Raw genomic sequence first — 12,615 nt, forward strand, 5'->3', positions numbered from 1 at the left:
CATTGTTGTCAAAACTTGTTGTTTTCACATACTTCTGGGTGCTAACTCAGAAGTAACCTGTCAACACGGCTTGGTCAAACTTAGGCGAGCCATCCACACCCCGCACAACTAGGAGGTCCAAGAATACTGACCTAGTTGAACCCCTTTCCATCACCCCTCACCGAAAGCGTCCCAGAAACAGGAACAAAGGCAAAAGCAAGGCCTCAACACCTGCTGATACTGCTAGAGAACAAACTAGAGTTCAAACAGAAGAAAGAGCTTCTGCTTGGGCTGAAGTTATCTCAGTGTTATCTGCAAAATCCTTATCTGAAAGACGCCCCCCTGAAACACCACAAACACAAATCAGTGATACAGATTTGTTTGGTGGAGACACTGAACCAGAACCAGATCTAAACTACTTGGCAGATACTAAGAGTGAATCTTCTCAAGGCTCAGCTAAGATTCCAAGAGTTCAAAGATCTTATTCTGCACCAGAGCTTCCAAACTTCCAAGGACTTGAACCTATCCCTTTTCCAGACTTAGCACCTGTGACACCATCAGTGAAGCAGCAACCTAAGTCAGAATCACAATCACCTATTCTTTTAGGATCAATACCCTTGCCAAGTTTTCCACCACCACCACCACCACCACCACCACCACCACCACCTCCACCACCTTTACCCAGAACACCCTTACCCAGAGTAAGAACAAGAAGACCAAGAATGTCTGTAGCATCTTTTAAAGTTCCACAACCATGGGATCAAAGTGCACCCAAGTTCACAACTGAAGATCCTGATGATTTACAAGAATATATTGATCAGATCAATAGAATCATCATCAAAGGGAACATACCTGTGGATGAACAGAAAGAATTGTTAACAAGCTATCTGCCACTGAAGAAACGTGATATTTGGAAAGGCCTACCAACTTACAAGGATACAGCCCAGGATTACGATGCATTTGTCAAAGAAGTCAAATCATGTTATCCTGAACTGGAAGAAGTCAGGCTTGGGAAATTGTCAGAGCTAGAGAAACTTTGTGCCAAAAATCAAGGAATCTCAGTTACAGAAGAGGGTAAACTGAGAAGATTTGGGCTTGAGTTTCTGAGTCTGGCAGATAAGTTGATGACTGCTCCAGCCATCCTGTTAAATAAAGAAGCATGCCAACGCTATTTAAATACACTAGAAGCAACTTTTGCTTTGAATTTACGTATGACAATCTCTACTAGGAATTTATTGAAAGGGGAGTTCCAAGCTACTACAACAAGTGGTTCTGCTGGGACAACTCAGCAAGTGGATCCAAGAAAGGAAGATCCAATTAGGCTGCAAGAACTTGTCAAGTTAGCAGAGAAACTTGCTGCAAATGGTCAAATGGATCCAAGTTTTGGAGCATCAAGTACTCAAACAGGGTATAGCAATATGCGTTCAACATCCACATTTGCCTTTGCAAAAGTTACGGAGCAAACTGACCAGAGGATTGAAGCCATTGAACAGGAGCTTGCAAATTCAAGAGATTCAACTGATCTGCTGAAAAAGCAGATACAGACCAATCATGAGGAAATGTTGAAGAGATTAGAAGAAAATATGAAATCTGTCCAAAGGGACCCACCCCCTCACATGAATCCACCTGCTGAAAATATGAATAGATCAAACAGGTCATCTGGTCAAAGGACATCAGCCTATGATGGTGCATGTTACTATTGTGGTGACAGTGACCATTTTTCCAGAGACTGTACATTAAAGAGTGTTCATATCCAGAAAGGATGGTTGAAAGTTGAGAATGGTAGGCAGCGTCTAGGGGATGGAAGTATGTTACCACTTGGTAAGGAATATCTTGGACACAAAGTAGAAAAGTATTGGGCAAGAAAATTAGGCCGGAATAGCAGTTTTCTCCAATCTGAAGAAGAGATGTTGGACCCTGATCAGTTGTCTGACACTGATCTTCTCAGAGATGAGATACACACTATGCAGGTCAAAATGAATCAATATGAGAGAGCAATGAACAAGGTTTCAACACCTGGTCAAGTATCCAATCAGGTGGTTCAACCCACCTTTACGCAGGCCAACAATCCAGAGGAAGTTGTCCGTGCCTTTATGTCTCTGATGATGAATCAAAATGGGGTGAATCAAATTCAAGAACAATTTGCTGTTACAAGAAGTGGCAGAAATTCATCCTCTGATAATAGTCAGGATTTTTGAAGAGCTCAAGGATGGAGGCAAACAAGTCAATTAAGCCTCCGGAGAGAACAAGAAAATCAGACTTGTCAGCTAATTGGAGAGATAAATCAGGCCAAAGATCAGAATCTATGCAGGAAGCTGGATCTTCCAAAATTATTGAAGAATATGTTCCATTAACTTCTAAGAAGAAAGGTGTCAAAATATCAGACACAGTTGAGGAAATTCCAAGATCACCATCTCTCTTAGAACTTCCATACAAATCAGTGGTACCGTTGAATACTGTGGCCCGAACTCCGGCAGTATCCAAGGAGGAGTTTCCATTCAATCAATTGGAGTCCGGACCTAGCGAAAAATTATATAAAGTTCGTGCACCAATTGAAAAGGAGGGACTCACTGACACCAGGCACAATGGCAACGGCGGCCGGGGAATGGGAGTTTGATTGGCAGCCCATGTGGCAGACCCAACGGCGGTTTCAACGGCAGCCAGGGCTTCTTTGTCCGAACTCTTTGTCTATAATACTTCAAAGAAATTTCCATTGATAACCCTATAGACATTATCAGACATGATACTGCAGCCTGTTGAGCTAATTTAAAAGCCTATTACTTGTGCTCCCACAAATTACATTTCCTCGGTGCATGCGAAATCTGATCCGCGGCGCCGCCCACTGAATCAGCCCGGCGGCTCTGGCGAAGCATCATTGGCACTGTATGGCACTCCTCGACCTTACCCGTTGCTCCAAGCACCTAGCAGGAGTCTTTGTAACCATCTATCCCATCGACAACGAGAGCCCGGCAACCCAGATCGGCCGTCCGAGTGGGGCTCCCACGCAACCTCTCTTGCTTCCAAGTCCCAACCACCACCATCGACTGAAGACGTTGACCACAGGCTAGCCGGAGAGGAAGGGCAAGGGCCAGGACACTGAGATGGGAGGTGGGTGAGCTCCAGGGATGCAGGACAGAGTGAGTGTGCCGAGCGCTAAAATATTCTGACACCAGCGCAACGTGGTATGCAATGTGCTCGCAGTCAGGCTCCATTCCGGCAAAAAATCGCCCCAGCGCGCCATAGAGGCACAACCAGCAGCTTCCACCACTTATCCCGGCATGCTGCTGCTGAAAATTTCCCAGATATCCATGATCCGACCGCTGAATTCCATCCAGCGCTGACTACCAGCCACCTGGCCCCATGACTCGGCGGTCTTGGTCCACAACCCACCTCTCACCCATACTTTTGCTCTCTCCGCCTCCCTTTCTCATACACCCAACCCGGGGCAGACTGTCCACGCAGGACCGCCCGGCCGGCCGGCCCGGCGCGTTTCGCAAAGGCCGGCTCGGCCGGCTCGGATGCGGTCGGCTCGGCGGGGAACGCCACGGGGGCGGGCCCGGGCGATGTTGCAGAGCGCACAAGCAGCGGTGGCGCGGTGCTCACTGCTGATCGCGAGGTTGCGGTGCACGTGCCCGTGCGACGAGACGGTCTTCCGCCCGCCAGACACGCGGCGCCGGTTCGGCGGGTGGGCGAGCCGCACGGGGGCGCGGCTTCTTCCGCCGGGACGACCCGCTCGTGCTGTCGTCCGATGCCCAGCCGTCGTCGTTCTCGTTTTCGGTGTCCTTGCGCTGGCTCGGGAACCCGGGCAGCGGTGATTCGCGGAGGCGCTCTTCGACGAGGTCGCCGAGCGCCTTGGGCCCGTGCTTGAGGTTGTCCACGAGGCGCCAGAGCGTGGATGACACTGGGAGGCTGGTCTATAGACCAGTCTTGTAGACCTAGACCTAGACCATAGACCATCAAAATGATTTGATCGCTTCACATGACATGTCACATCAAATCCTGATAGACCACATCTGATTCTCATAGACCCTATTGATTTCTAAGATGAGTTGACAATGCAAACTGCCATTTTTGGCCAAAGACCAAGTCAAGACAATAATAAAAGAGCGGCAGATCTGTGACACAGTGTTGTCACAGTCAACAATAATCTTGCCACTCACCCATCCATCCAACCATACTCATCTCATGCATTCTCCCCTCAGCCTTGATGCTACTATATGCTTCATTGAGCTTTTGGGACTTCTCAAACCCTACCTGCTTTCTCTCCAGTCTCCTGCAATTGTTGATCCCCCAAATACCCTGCCTTGGAATGTAGCAGCCTTCCTTTGTGATGCTCTGGTCATTTCTGAGGATCAACTTCATCAAGCTTGGCTTGCTCTCCAGAACCATATTTGGGAACATGATCTACTGGATACAGATGCTCTAGCTGCTAGGACTAAGCATATAGGCACATTTCTTAAGTATGGCTTGGTCCAAAATCGTGAAATTGGTATGTGAAGCATACTTATGCTGTTATAAAATAACTGACACTTGAATTATAGGAATATATTCTCTTGAACCTCCAATGCGCACATGTCCTGATCCTACCTGTGGGCCAACTATGAGGGACAATCCGGGTGAAGTTCTTGAGCGTGACCTTGTAGAGTCAAGTCGCCTTCAAGTTACTATATTCACCAGGGAGTTTGGAGCAATTCCTGCATTTGCCAACTCAACTTATTGCCGCAGTGAGTATTTTATTATTATTATCATTTATTTTAATATTAATTTTTTTTTAATTTAGAATGTTACACCCGGTACTTTCATAATTACCGAGTTCAAGGGAATATTCGCAAATATCACATGCACGAGAATATACAGTTCATCCAGATCGGGACCCATTTTTATGTTGAGCGCAGTCTTTGCGAACTCTTTAGCGTCATGATGGCAACAGCATGGTTCGTCTAAGCCTATTTAACGATATGAAACATTTGGACTAACTAATAGATAGGACTTCATCAACAAATTGTGCTCGTATCTATCACGAAGGCCTTTCAAACCCGCATGTCTCTCGTCTTCTTCCACCTGATTGGCGATTTGGGTTTGAGCTGGATGTCAAAGCAGTCTCCAACGCATTCTTTCTCCATTCACTTCTGTTGGATCACAGCCGCCGTGGAACAGTTCTGGAGCTCCTTCATCAAGCATCATCACCCGCGCGGAGCGCCTCCGCCCTGCTCTTGAGCAGCGTAACTTGCTTATGGCTGGCACCGGTCAAGATGAATGGAACCATGGCTGTACAACCTGCTGTTGGTTTGATGAACAAGCTGACGGCACAACGAGTGAGCCTCCTGCACCACTTGTGATATTCTAGTCGCTAACTCATCCCTAGCTGTTGTTCGGTCCACTGTAACAGATGGTGTGACTTTAGGACGCCCGTGTTGCGGTGTCCATAACTGTCTTGAACGACTGGCAAATGTCAAAAAGCGATTTTGCGAGAGGCATGAGCACTTACATAGTGTTTGCGCCGTCAAACAGTGCTCTGAGCCAGCTAGCACCGGCTACCGGACTTGCGCCGAGCCCACCCATCGCTGGCTAGAGACCTACCACGAGTTGGCGGGCAAGGGCATGTTTCAACTTAAACGGCGCCTCCAACGAGCACAAACCTCACAACCTAATGATGCACTCTCATCTGGAGTGACTGAGCCTGATTCCGATGAAGAGACTCTTGAAGGCGATGGGGCGGACAGCAATGAAGATATTGAACTCGATGTTAACACAATTGTGTGTGATGGCAAGCCAGAAACGGGCAATCGTATCGTCCGTGCACGCTTTGGCCGCACCATGACCCACAATGAAGAGCTTTGTGTCTCCTCATGTGGGATCATTCTGGGTCGCGCCACGTTCTACGGGTCTGAAGCTCCCAACGCCGTCGTGGTGAGTTGTCAACTTATAATCCACGAGACAGTCATATTAATGACATATGTAGCAGTTCTGGGAGGCGTTGTTCCCAACGAAAAAGTCCCTTCCACAAGTATTATGGCACGACAACAACTGTCGCATCATGGCTATGCTTCGGAATGAGCCGCAAGCCCGCCAGGATTACTTCAAAGATGTCGCAAAACCTGTCGATGTCTTCCATTTCAAGTGCAAACACAAGGAAGGGGACCTCGACTGTGGACGGGATTGTAATGCCTTAATCTGGCCCGAGCTTTCTGTCAATGGCAAATGGCGCTTCAACTCATCGGCTGCCGAACAGACAAATGCATGGTTTGGTGGGTTTCAATCTATTGTTCGTGAGATGCCGGTGGAGCGCTACGAATTCTTCCTCGATGAGGTGATTCGGCGTAGAAATATCTGGATGGTCAAGTTGCTTGCTCAACGTGGCTGTCTTCCGCATTCAATTCCACGAGAGGAGCTGCTTGGGCATTCTTAGTAGATCTAGACAGTTGTATTGCGATTACTTGAACAGAAAAAAACTCGACATTGACTCTAAAAGACAGTCTACAATGATAAATTCTTCGCAACATTCGCAAGATAGTGCTGGGCAGCCTCGCAGGCCTGCGCTTCACTACCATCTGGATGCAGTATCTTCCCAAACTCGTAAGTTGCTACGACTAGAGCTCTAGCAGATGCAAGGGTAATTCCACGGTCTTGGCGAATGATACGGAGAACGGCCTCGGGAATAAGGACCTCCTGGATGAAGATGTCGTAGAGGAGTGGCTGACAAAGCTCAATGAGCGATTGCGTCCCGGGGAAACATGGCCTGGATAGCAAGTGAAACGATCTCGTATCCAGGCTCTCCATAACTGCATAATAAGTTAGCATTGAGGAAGACACAATCGGTAACTTGATAATGGAAAGACTCACTATGCTGCCCCAAACTTCGCTCTTCGCGTATCTGAGAGTTCTTGATCCATACTTGGAGTTTGCGAAAGGCGACGATGATCATCACAAGATTCGCGGAAAAATCGACTGTTGTCGATATCCTCCACCAGCTCCTCCAGGATGGCTTTGAGTGCACAGATCCGTGAGAAGAGCGAGGAAAAATCGGGCGCAAATGGCCAATTTTCGGCATATGCAGTCGGAAATGTTGTCCGCTCAAGCTCGTGGCGCAAACAGAAGTCCATCCGCTTCTGGAATGATATGTTGCGATGATGGGGGTTGTCGGGTAAAGGAAATGGGAGCGATGCCAAAAGAAGTGGCTCAAGCATTTGTTGCAATGCCGGAGACAAGAGCTCTGGTAGTAGTTCATCGCAGAACGAGCATAAGTTGCCAGCTGCATCAGATTCAGGCTTGTCGACAATGGATTCGGGCTCATCGAACGAGATAGTCGGAAGGTCTAGAGAGGGAGAAAGCGGAGAGAGTGTGGGGAAGGATTGCCGGCAGGTGGTTGAATGTAGGACACGACCAAAGTCTTCGCTGAGAAGAAGAGTTCGATGCGCTTCATCGTAATCTTGATGGAGCGCCGCCATGATCAGCGCAACTTGCACCTCCGGAACGACGACTTGATGTATAAAAGTCGAAGCCGGAAGTGGCAGGCACGTTGTTCCATCGATGTCATTCCCATCTTGCTGGAAATAGTCATTGACGGCCTTGGACACTTGGGCGAGTCCAATTGTTCCGAAACTAAGTAAATTAACATCAGAAAGGAACAAAGAAAGTGGAGAAGCAACGCACTATCCGGGATGTCCGTGAAACTCAGCAGCGTGTTCTCGACGGAGAACTGCATTCTCAAAGAAAGGGCTTGCCCTTGGGTCATCAAGAAGTGGCTGGACTACCTCAGCGATCACTGCGCAACTCGTCGAATATAGCGCCAAGTAGTCAATTGTTTCTGGCCAGTCTTGCTCCCGCCCTAAAGGTAATATCGTTGCTTCTTCACGGTGTTGTTGGCAGTAATCGCCAGCTGAAATGCCTCCTTGCTCAAACTGTTGCCGCATCCCATGCAGCTTTGGCGAAGGAATGAGCTCGTAAGCTAAATTACAGACAGGACAACGACCAAATGGCGCCTCGACAATCTCCTGAAAGATACTCTCGTCGAATGGCTCCAACCCCGCTAGACCATCATCGAACACAAGTTCGGTCGCTACCTCAGTGGCCTGGGGCTCGGGTAACTGTACGACTGCAGGCAGACGACTAGAAGGCAACACTGACGCCGTGGCTTGTGAGACAGATGGGGAAGTCGGAGCTACTGGGGGGAGCGAGGAAGGCAGTGATGCACTCGTCCTCGGGCTAATACCGGTTTGAGCTTCGGCGAAAAGACTTTTGAGCGATGCCTCAGGCACCCGACCCATAGCAAGGTAGTGGTTGACGAGCTTTTGCGGCACCTCGTTGAAGCGTTTTTTATAGCCGGCAACTGTGGGCTTCACGTAAGGGATCTTAAAGACTACCGGAAAGGCATTCTTATTGAATCGATAGATGGGATGTCGTTGACGCTCGTATTCTTTAATCGTCTCCCAGCCATCGACCCATTCCGAGACAGGAATATGTGCAATGGTGCGTGTCGACGCTACAGCGGTCACCGGTGGGGGCACTATGGTATTTTCTCGCGCATGGGCTGGAGGGGCAGGAACGGGTAGAGTTGGTTGCATTGGAGTCACATTTGGAGTCGGTGAAAAGAGGCGTTCATGGATAGTTGGTCCGGTTGCAAGACTGCCGCTGACTACCAGATGTCGGGCGACATCGCCAGCGCTGCTCTCGGAGGTTGTCTTGGCCACCTTCGAAGGACTAGATGGAAGCTGGTCACTTGTGCTGAAATCATCGAGACGGCGCTTGCGAGGAGAGCCCCGCGGCGAGACTGCTGCATGCGGCGGTTGACGAGACACCGGTTGGAGCTCAAGCTCCCGGTCTAGCCCTGGGCAGTCAATAACAGCCCACTCGTCGTCCAGCGATGGTCGTCGTTTGAGAATGACGGCGCGCCCGGTTTCCACTGTGAAGACGCTGGAAGTCGAAATGATCTTCCATTTTCCGTTCTCGTGCAAGTCAAACATCTCAGATGGACCGAGAGTGAGCATTGTGAGGATATGGGGGAAGTTGTCGAGCCTCATACTGGGGTAGGTTGGAACGGGAACGGGGAAGCGGGCAGCTTTGATAGATTTCTGGTCATAGATATCAGAAGAATGAAAACGGGAAAGTAACGAAATATTTCCAACCTTCCAATAAATAACGAGCTCGACTTCGACCTTCCGCTGTGACTCCATTTCGAGTTTGAGAGATTTGGAATCAAGAACAGTGGCTGTCATTGACTGCTGAGCAAGTATACGCTCTTGCCATGCTGGGCTGATTGTTTGCGCGAGGCCCCTTTCGACGTGCCGCAGGACGAGGAGCGGCAGAGACAGAGACAGTAGTCGGGACAGCGGAGGCACCAGATTGGGCATGACTGCGTGTAGTTCGTGTGTCCGAATTCGGTGTCGTGTATAGATGGTGGTCAGAAACGCCTTTGACTTGATGCGCCTTGCACGGATCTCGCGGCCGACAGGGCATCGCTTGGGCGGCTTCACGCTCCGCTGCTCCACAACACCCTTTGCAGAGTGATTCGATACATTTCACAGCCCCAGCGGTACGATTTCCCGAGCGGGTTGTACAGGCTGGGTTGCGGCAGAATATTCCTCCCACAGGATTTGATACAGGGTCGGGATTGGGTGGTGAAAGTCGTAGTGGCAGACACAAAAGCTCTGGTGGGATGGTTTGGCCGCTAGATCGCCGTTTGAACCGCTCGACAAAAGCTTCAGCATCGGCCCAATGGTAAAAGTCGGTGGTGTGAAAAACTGTATAGTGGCAGCGAGGATTCGAGCACTAAGAGAGGGCGCTGTGAGCAGCATTCAAGAGGTGGCAATGGCATACGCACCGTCTGCACGATTCGTCCGCGGTCCCGGCGTCCATTTTTCGCGTCGTTGGTGCCATCGTGGACGCGGAGGGGTCCCATATGGCTGCCACAGCTGGGTTCTCCACAGGTAGCTCGTGCAGCAAATACGGGGTCGGGTAGGGACGACATGGAAGGGTAGGGTGGGAGGGCAAAAGAAACCTGGTCGCGCTTTTATACGCGTCGCGGTGGATGTCCAAGCACAGCTGGCCAAAGCGCAGGGGCGCGTAATGCCGGCATCACGCGTGAGGTCTATGTGGCGGTCTACGGCGGAGGTCTACGGTGGAGGGCTACGAGGTCTACATGGCGGTCTTGAGAAAAGGTCTGCGTCACACGTCATGACGGCACTTACCCGATTAGGCCAGGTCTACTGATGGGGTCTCATAGACCAGTCTAATAGACCGGTCTACGAGACCACCCTCCTTACAAACGGAACGTTCTCCGAGGCGCTGGCGCGTGGACGGCTTGTCAGAAACGCCATCCAGCGATGTGTTTCGCAGGACTTCGACCTTCACCTGAGAAATTCATCAGTCACTTGCAACAGAGGGAAACAGGACCTAAGCACCTCCTTGCCCGGGTTTACCCGTCTGCCGGCCGGGTCGAACGGCGCCGGAGACGTGAAATCTTACCAAACGAAGTCACCGAGCCCTGTAGTATTGTCACAGTGTCGTTTCTAGCTCCAAATCATTCAAATGAAATAAACAAAGAAAGAACAAAGAAACCTTGGCTCCCGTTGGAACCGCCGTTGGGTCTGCCATAAGGTCTGTCAGACAGGGTGTCAATCATACTGCCATCTCGCGGGCCGCCGTTGACATTGCGCCCGGTGTGAGGAAGTTATAAATCAAATTCATAACACAGAAATTTTGATAAAGTTGGGAGACCTGCTTGGAATTTCTCAGGAATTAAGAGAAGGTGAAAGAAGAAAACTCACCAAAGTTAGACAGAAAAATGATGCACAGAACCCTGAGCCGATTCAGGAAGTAAAAGAAATTTCACTTCCTTTTCCTGATTCAGGTGGCTCAGATTTGACAGATGACGCACTCAATATGGATGAATTACCTTCAGTTCATGGTGTATTTATCACAAGTTCCATTGATTCTGGTATTCCTGCTGGATCAATCATTGCAAAAGATCCATACTTAGAATATCTGGATAACTTGGACAGGGATGAAAAGCCCAGACAAGTTTATGTTGCTTGGGAGTCAGCTCCACTTCGTGTGACATTCCCACTAGTGAACAATAGGGAAAAAGTAGAAGGTCTACTTGACTCTGGCTCACAAATTGTTTCCATGTCTCTGGAGATTGCAGAGAGATTGAAACTTTTATGGGATCCAAATATTAGAATATATATGGAAAGTGCCAATGGAGACATGGAACTATCAGTGGGAATGGCCAGAAATGTTCCATTTAAATGGGGAGAAATGACTGTATACTTACAGGTTCATGTGATCAGGAACCCTGCATACAAGATACTCCTTGGAAGGCCATTTGATACACTAACTAGAAGTCAAATCAATAATTCAGAAAATGGACAAACATTGACTCTGACTGACCCAAATACTGGCAGAACTTGGTTTGTGAAAACCTATGATAGGGTTAAAGATACCAAGCCAACTAAGACACCAAAAGCCACAGTTGAGTCAGTACCAGATGAAGATGATCCATTACCATATCACAAGACTGCTGAGTCAAATGAGGGTTTTCACCAATCTTCAATGAATTCCTGAATAATCAAGAAGGAGAAGAGTTGGCAATTCAAATAGAATATGACCCAGAAAATGGTGGAAAAATTACAGGAATATTTAGACCAAGGAAAAATAAATTTACTCCAACAGAAGTGAGGGAGGCATATATTAGTGCATCACTAGAGTGTCAAGCACTGAAACAAGATAAAACTGCTACAGTTTTGTTCAATGAATTCCATTCAGGATCAACAGTATCCAAACCAGAGAATGGTAGAAACCTTGAAGTGTTTACTTGGAGTACTGTCAAAGGTGACGTACAGAAAGACAGAACAGCACATGTCTTTGACAAGGATGTGAGATGTGCTTGTTGTCAATCCATAGACATGATCACTGGTGAAAATGAGAGTACATATGCTGAGTCAGAGAAATATCCCTCTGAATCAGTATTTGCAGGTAAGAAATATAAACCTGTTGGACTTAAAGTAAGACCAGTTTACACTGAGTTACCTGATAAGTACCGGATAAAACGGGAAATAATTGGTGACCCTCTTCAGAATATACCAAAACTAAACCCTAATCCTCCAGAATTCAAACCAACTGGTAGATATACTCAGGAAAGGAAAGAAACTGTAGAAAAATTACATGGAAATAAATTCCTGCAACCAGAGGAATATAAAGTCCTCCATCATCTCATGAGCAACCAAGAAGAAGGCTTTGCATGGAATGATGGAGAAAGGGGAAGCTTTAGACATGACTTCTTCCCACCAGTAGAATTTCCACTTATAGAACATGAAACTTGGGTAGAGAAAAACATTCCTATACCAAGAGGACAACTAGAGGAATTTATGAAAGTCATCAAGAAGAAAATTGATGCAGGGGTATATGAACCATCAAATGCAGCATACAGAAGTAAATTCTTTGGTGTTGTCAAGAAAGATGGCAAAAGCATCCGTTTAGTTCATGCTCTGGAACCATTGAATGCGGTAACAATTGCACATTCTGGTATTCCACCAGCCACAGAAGAACTAGCAAATCATTTTGCAGGAAGAGCTTGTGGAGGATGTCTTGACTTATACTCTGGATATGATCACAGAGATATTGCAGAAAGCTTAAGAG

At 48.1% G+C, this 12,615-nt stretch overlaps 2 protein-coding genes across 2 annotated transcripts; one reads left to right on the plus strand and one right to left on the minus strand.

Moving 5' to 3' along the window:
• Positions 1-4,164: 4,164 nt before the first annotated feature.
• On the plus strand, positions 4,165-6,388 carry MIND_01165100 (uncharacterized protein; the record flags this gene model as incomplete). The annotated part of the gene is made up of 6 exons (XM_037368171.1): positions 4,165-4,468; positions 4,521-4,703; positions 4,760-4,913; positions 4,967-5,294; positions 5,491-5,889; positions 5,942-6,388. The coding sequence occupies 6 exons, from the start codon at positions 4,165-4,167 to the stop codon at positions 6,386-6,388; spliced, it is 1,815 nt and encodes a 604-aa protein (XP_037215097.1).
• A 297-nt stretch (positions 6,389-6,685) lies between these two features.
• On the minus strand, positions 6,686-9,855 carry MIND_01165200 (uncharacterized protein; the record flags this gene model as incomplete). The annotated part of the gene is made up of 5 exons (XM_037368172.1): positions 6,686-6,761; positions 6,823-7,581; positions 7,633-9,473; positions 9,516-9,747; positions 9,800-9,855. 5 exons carry the CDS (start codon positions 9,853-9,855, stop codon positions 6,686-6,688), a joined length of 2,964 nt encoding a protein of 987 aa, XP_037215098.1.
• Between the last annotated feature and the right edge of the window lie 2,760 nt (positions 9,856-12,615).

Source organism: Mycena indigotica, assembly GCF_014461135.1.
Source record: "Mycena indigotica strain 171206Taipei chromosome Unknown Mind.scaff0011, whole genome shotgun sequence".
Taxonomy (NCBI): Eukaryota; Fungi; Basidiomycota; class Agaricomycetes; order Agaricales; family Mycenaceae; genus Mycena; species Mycena indigotica.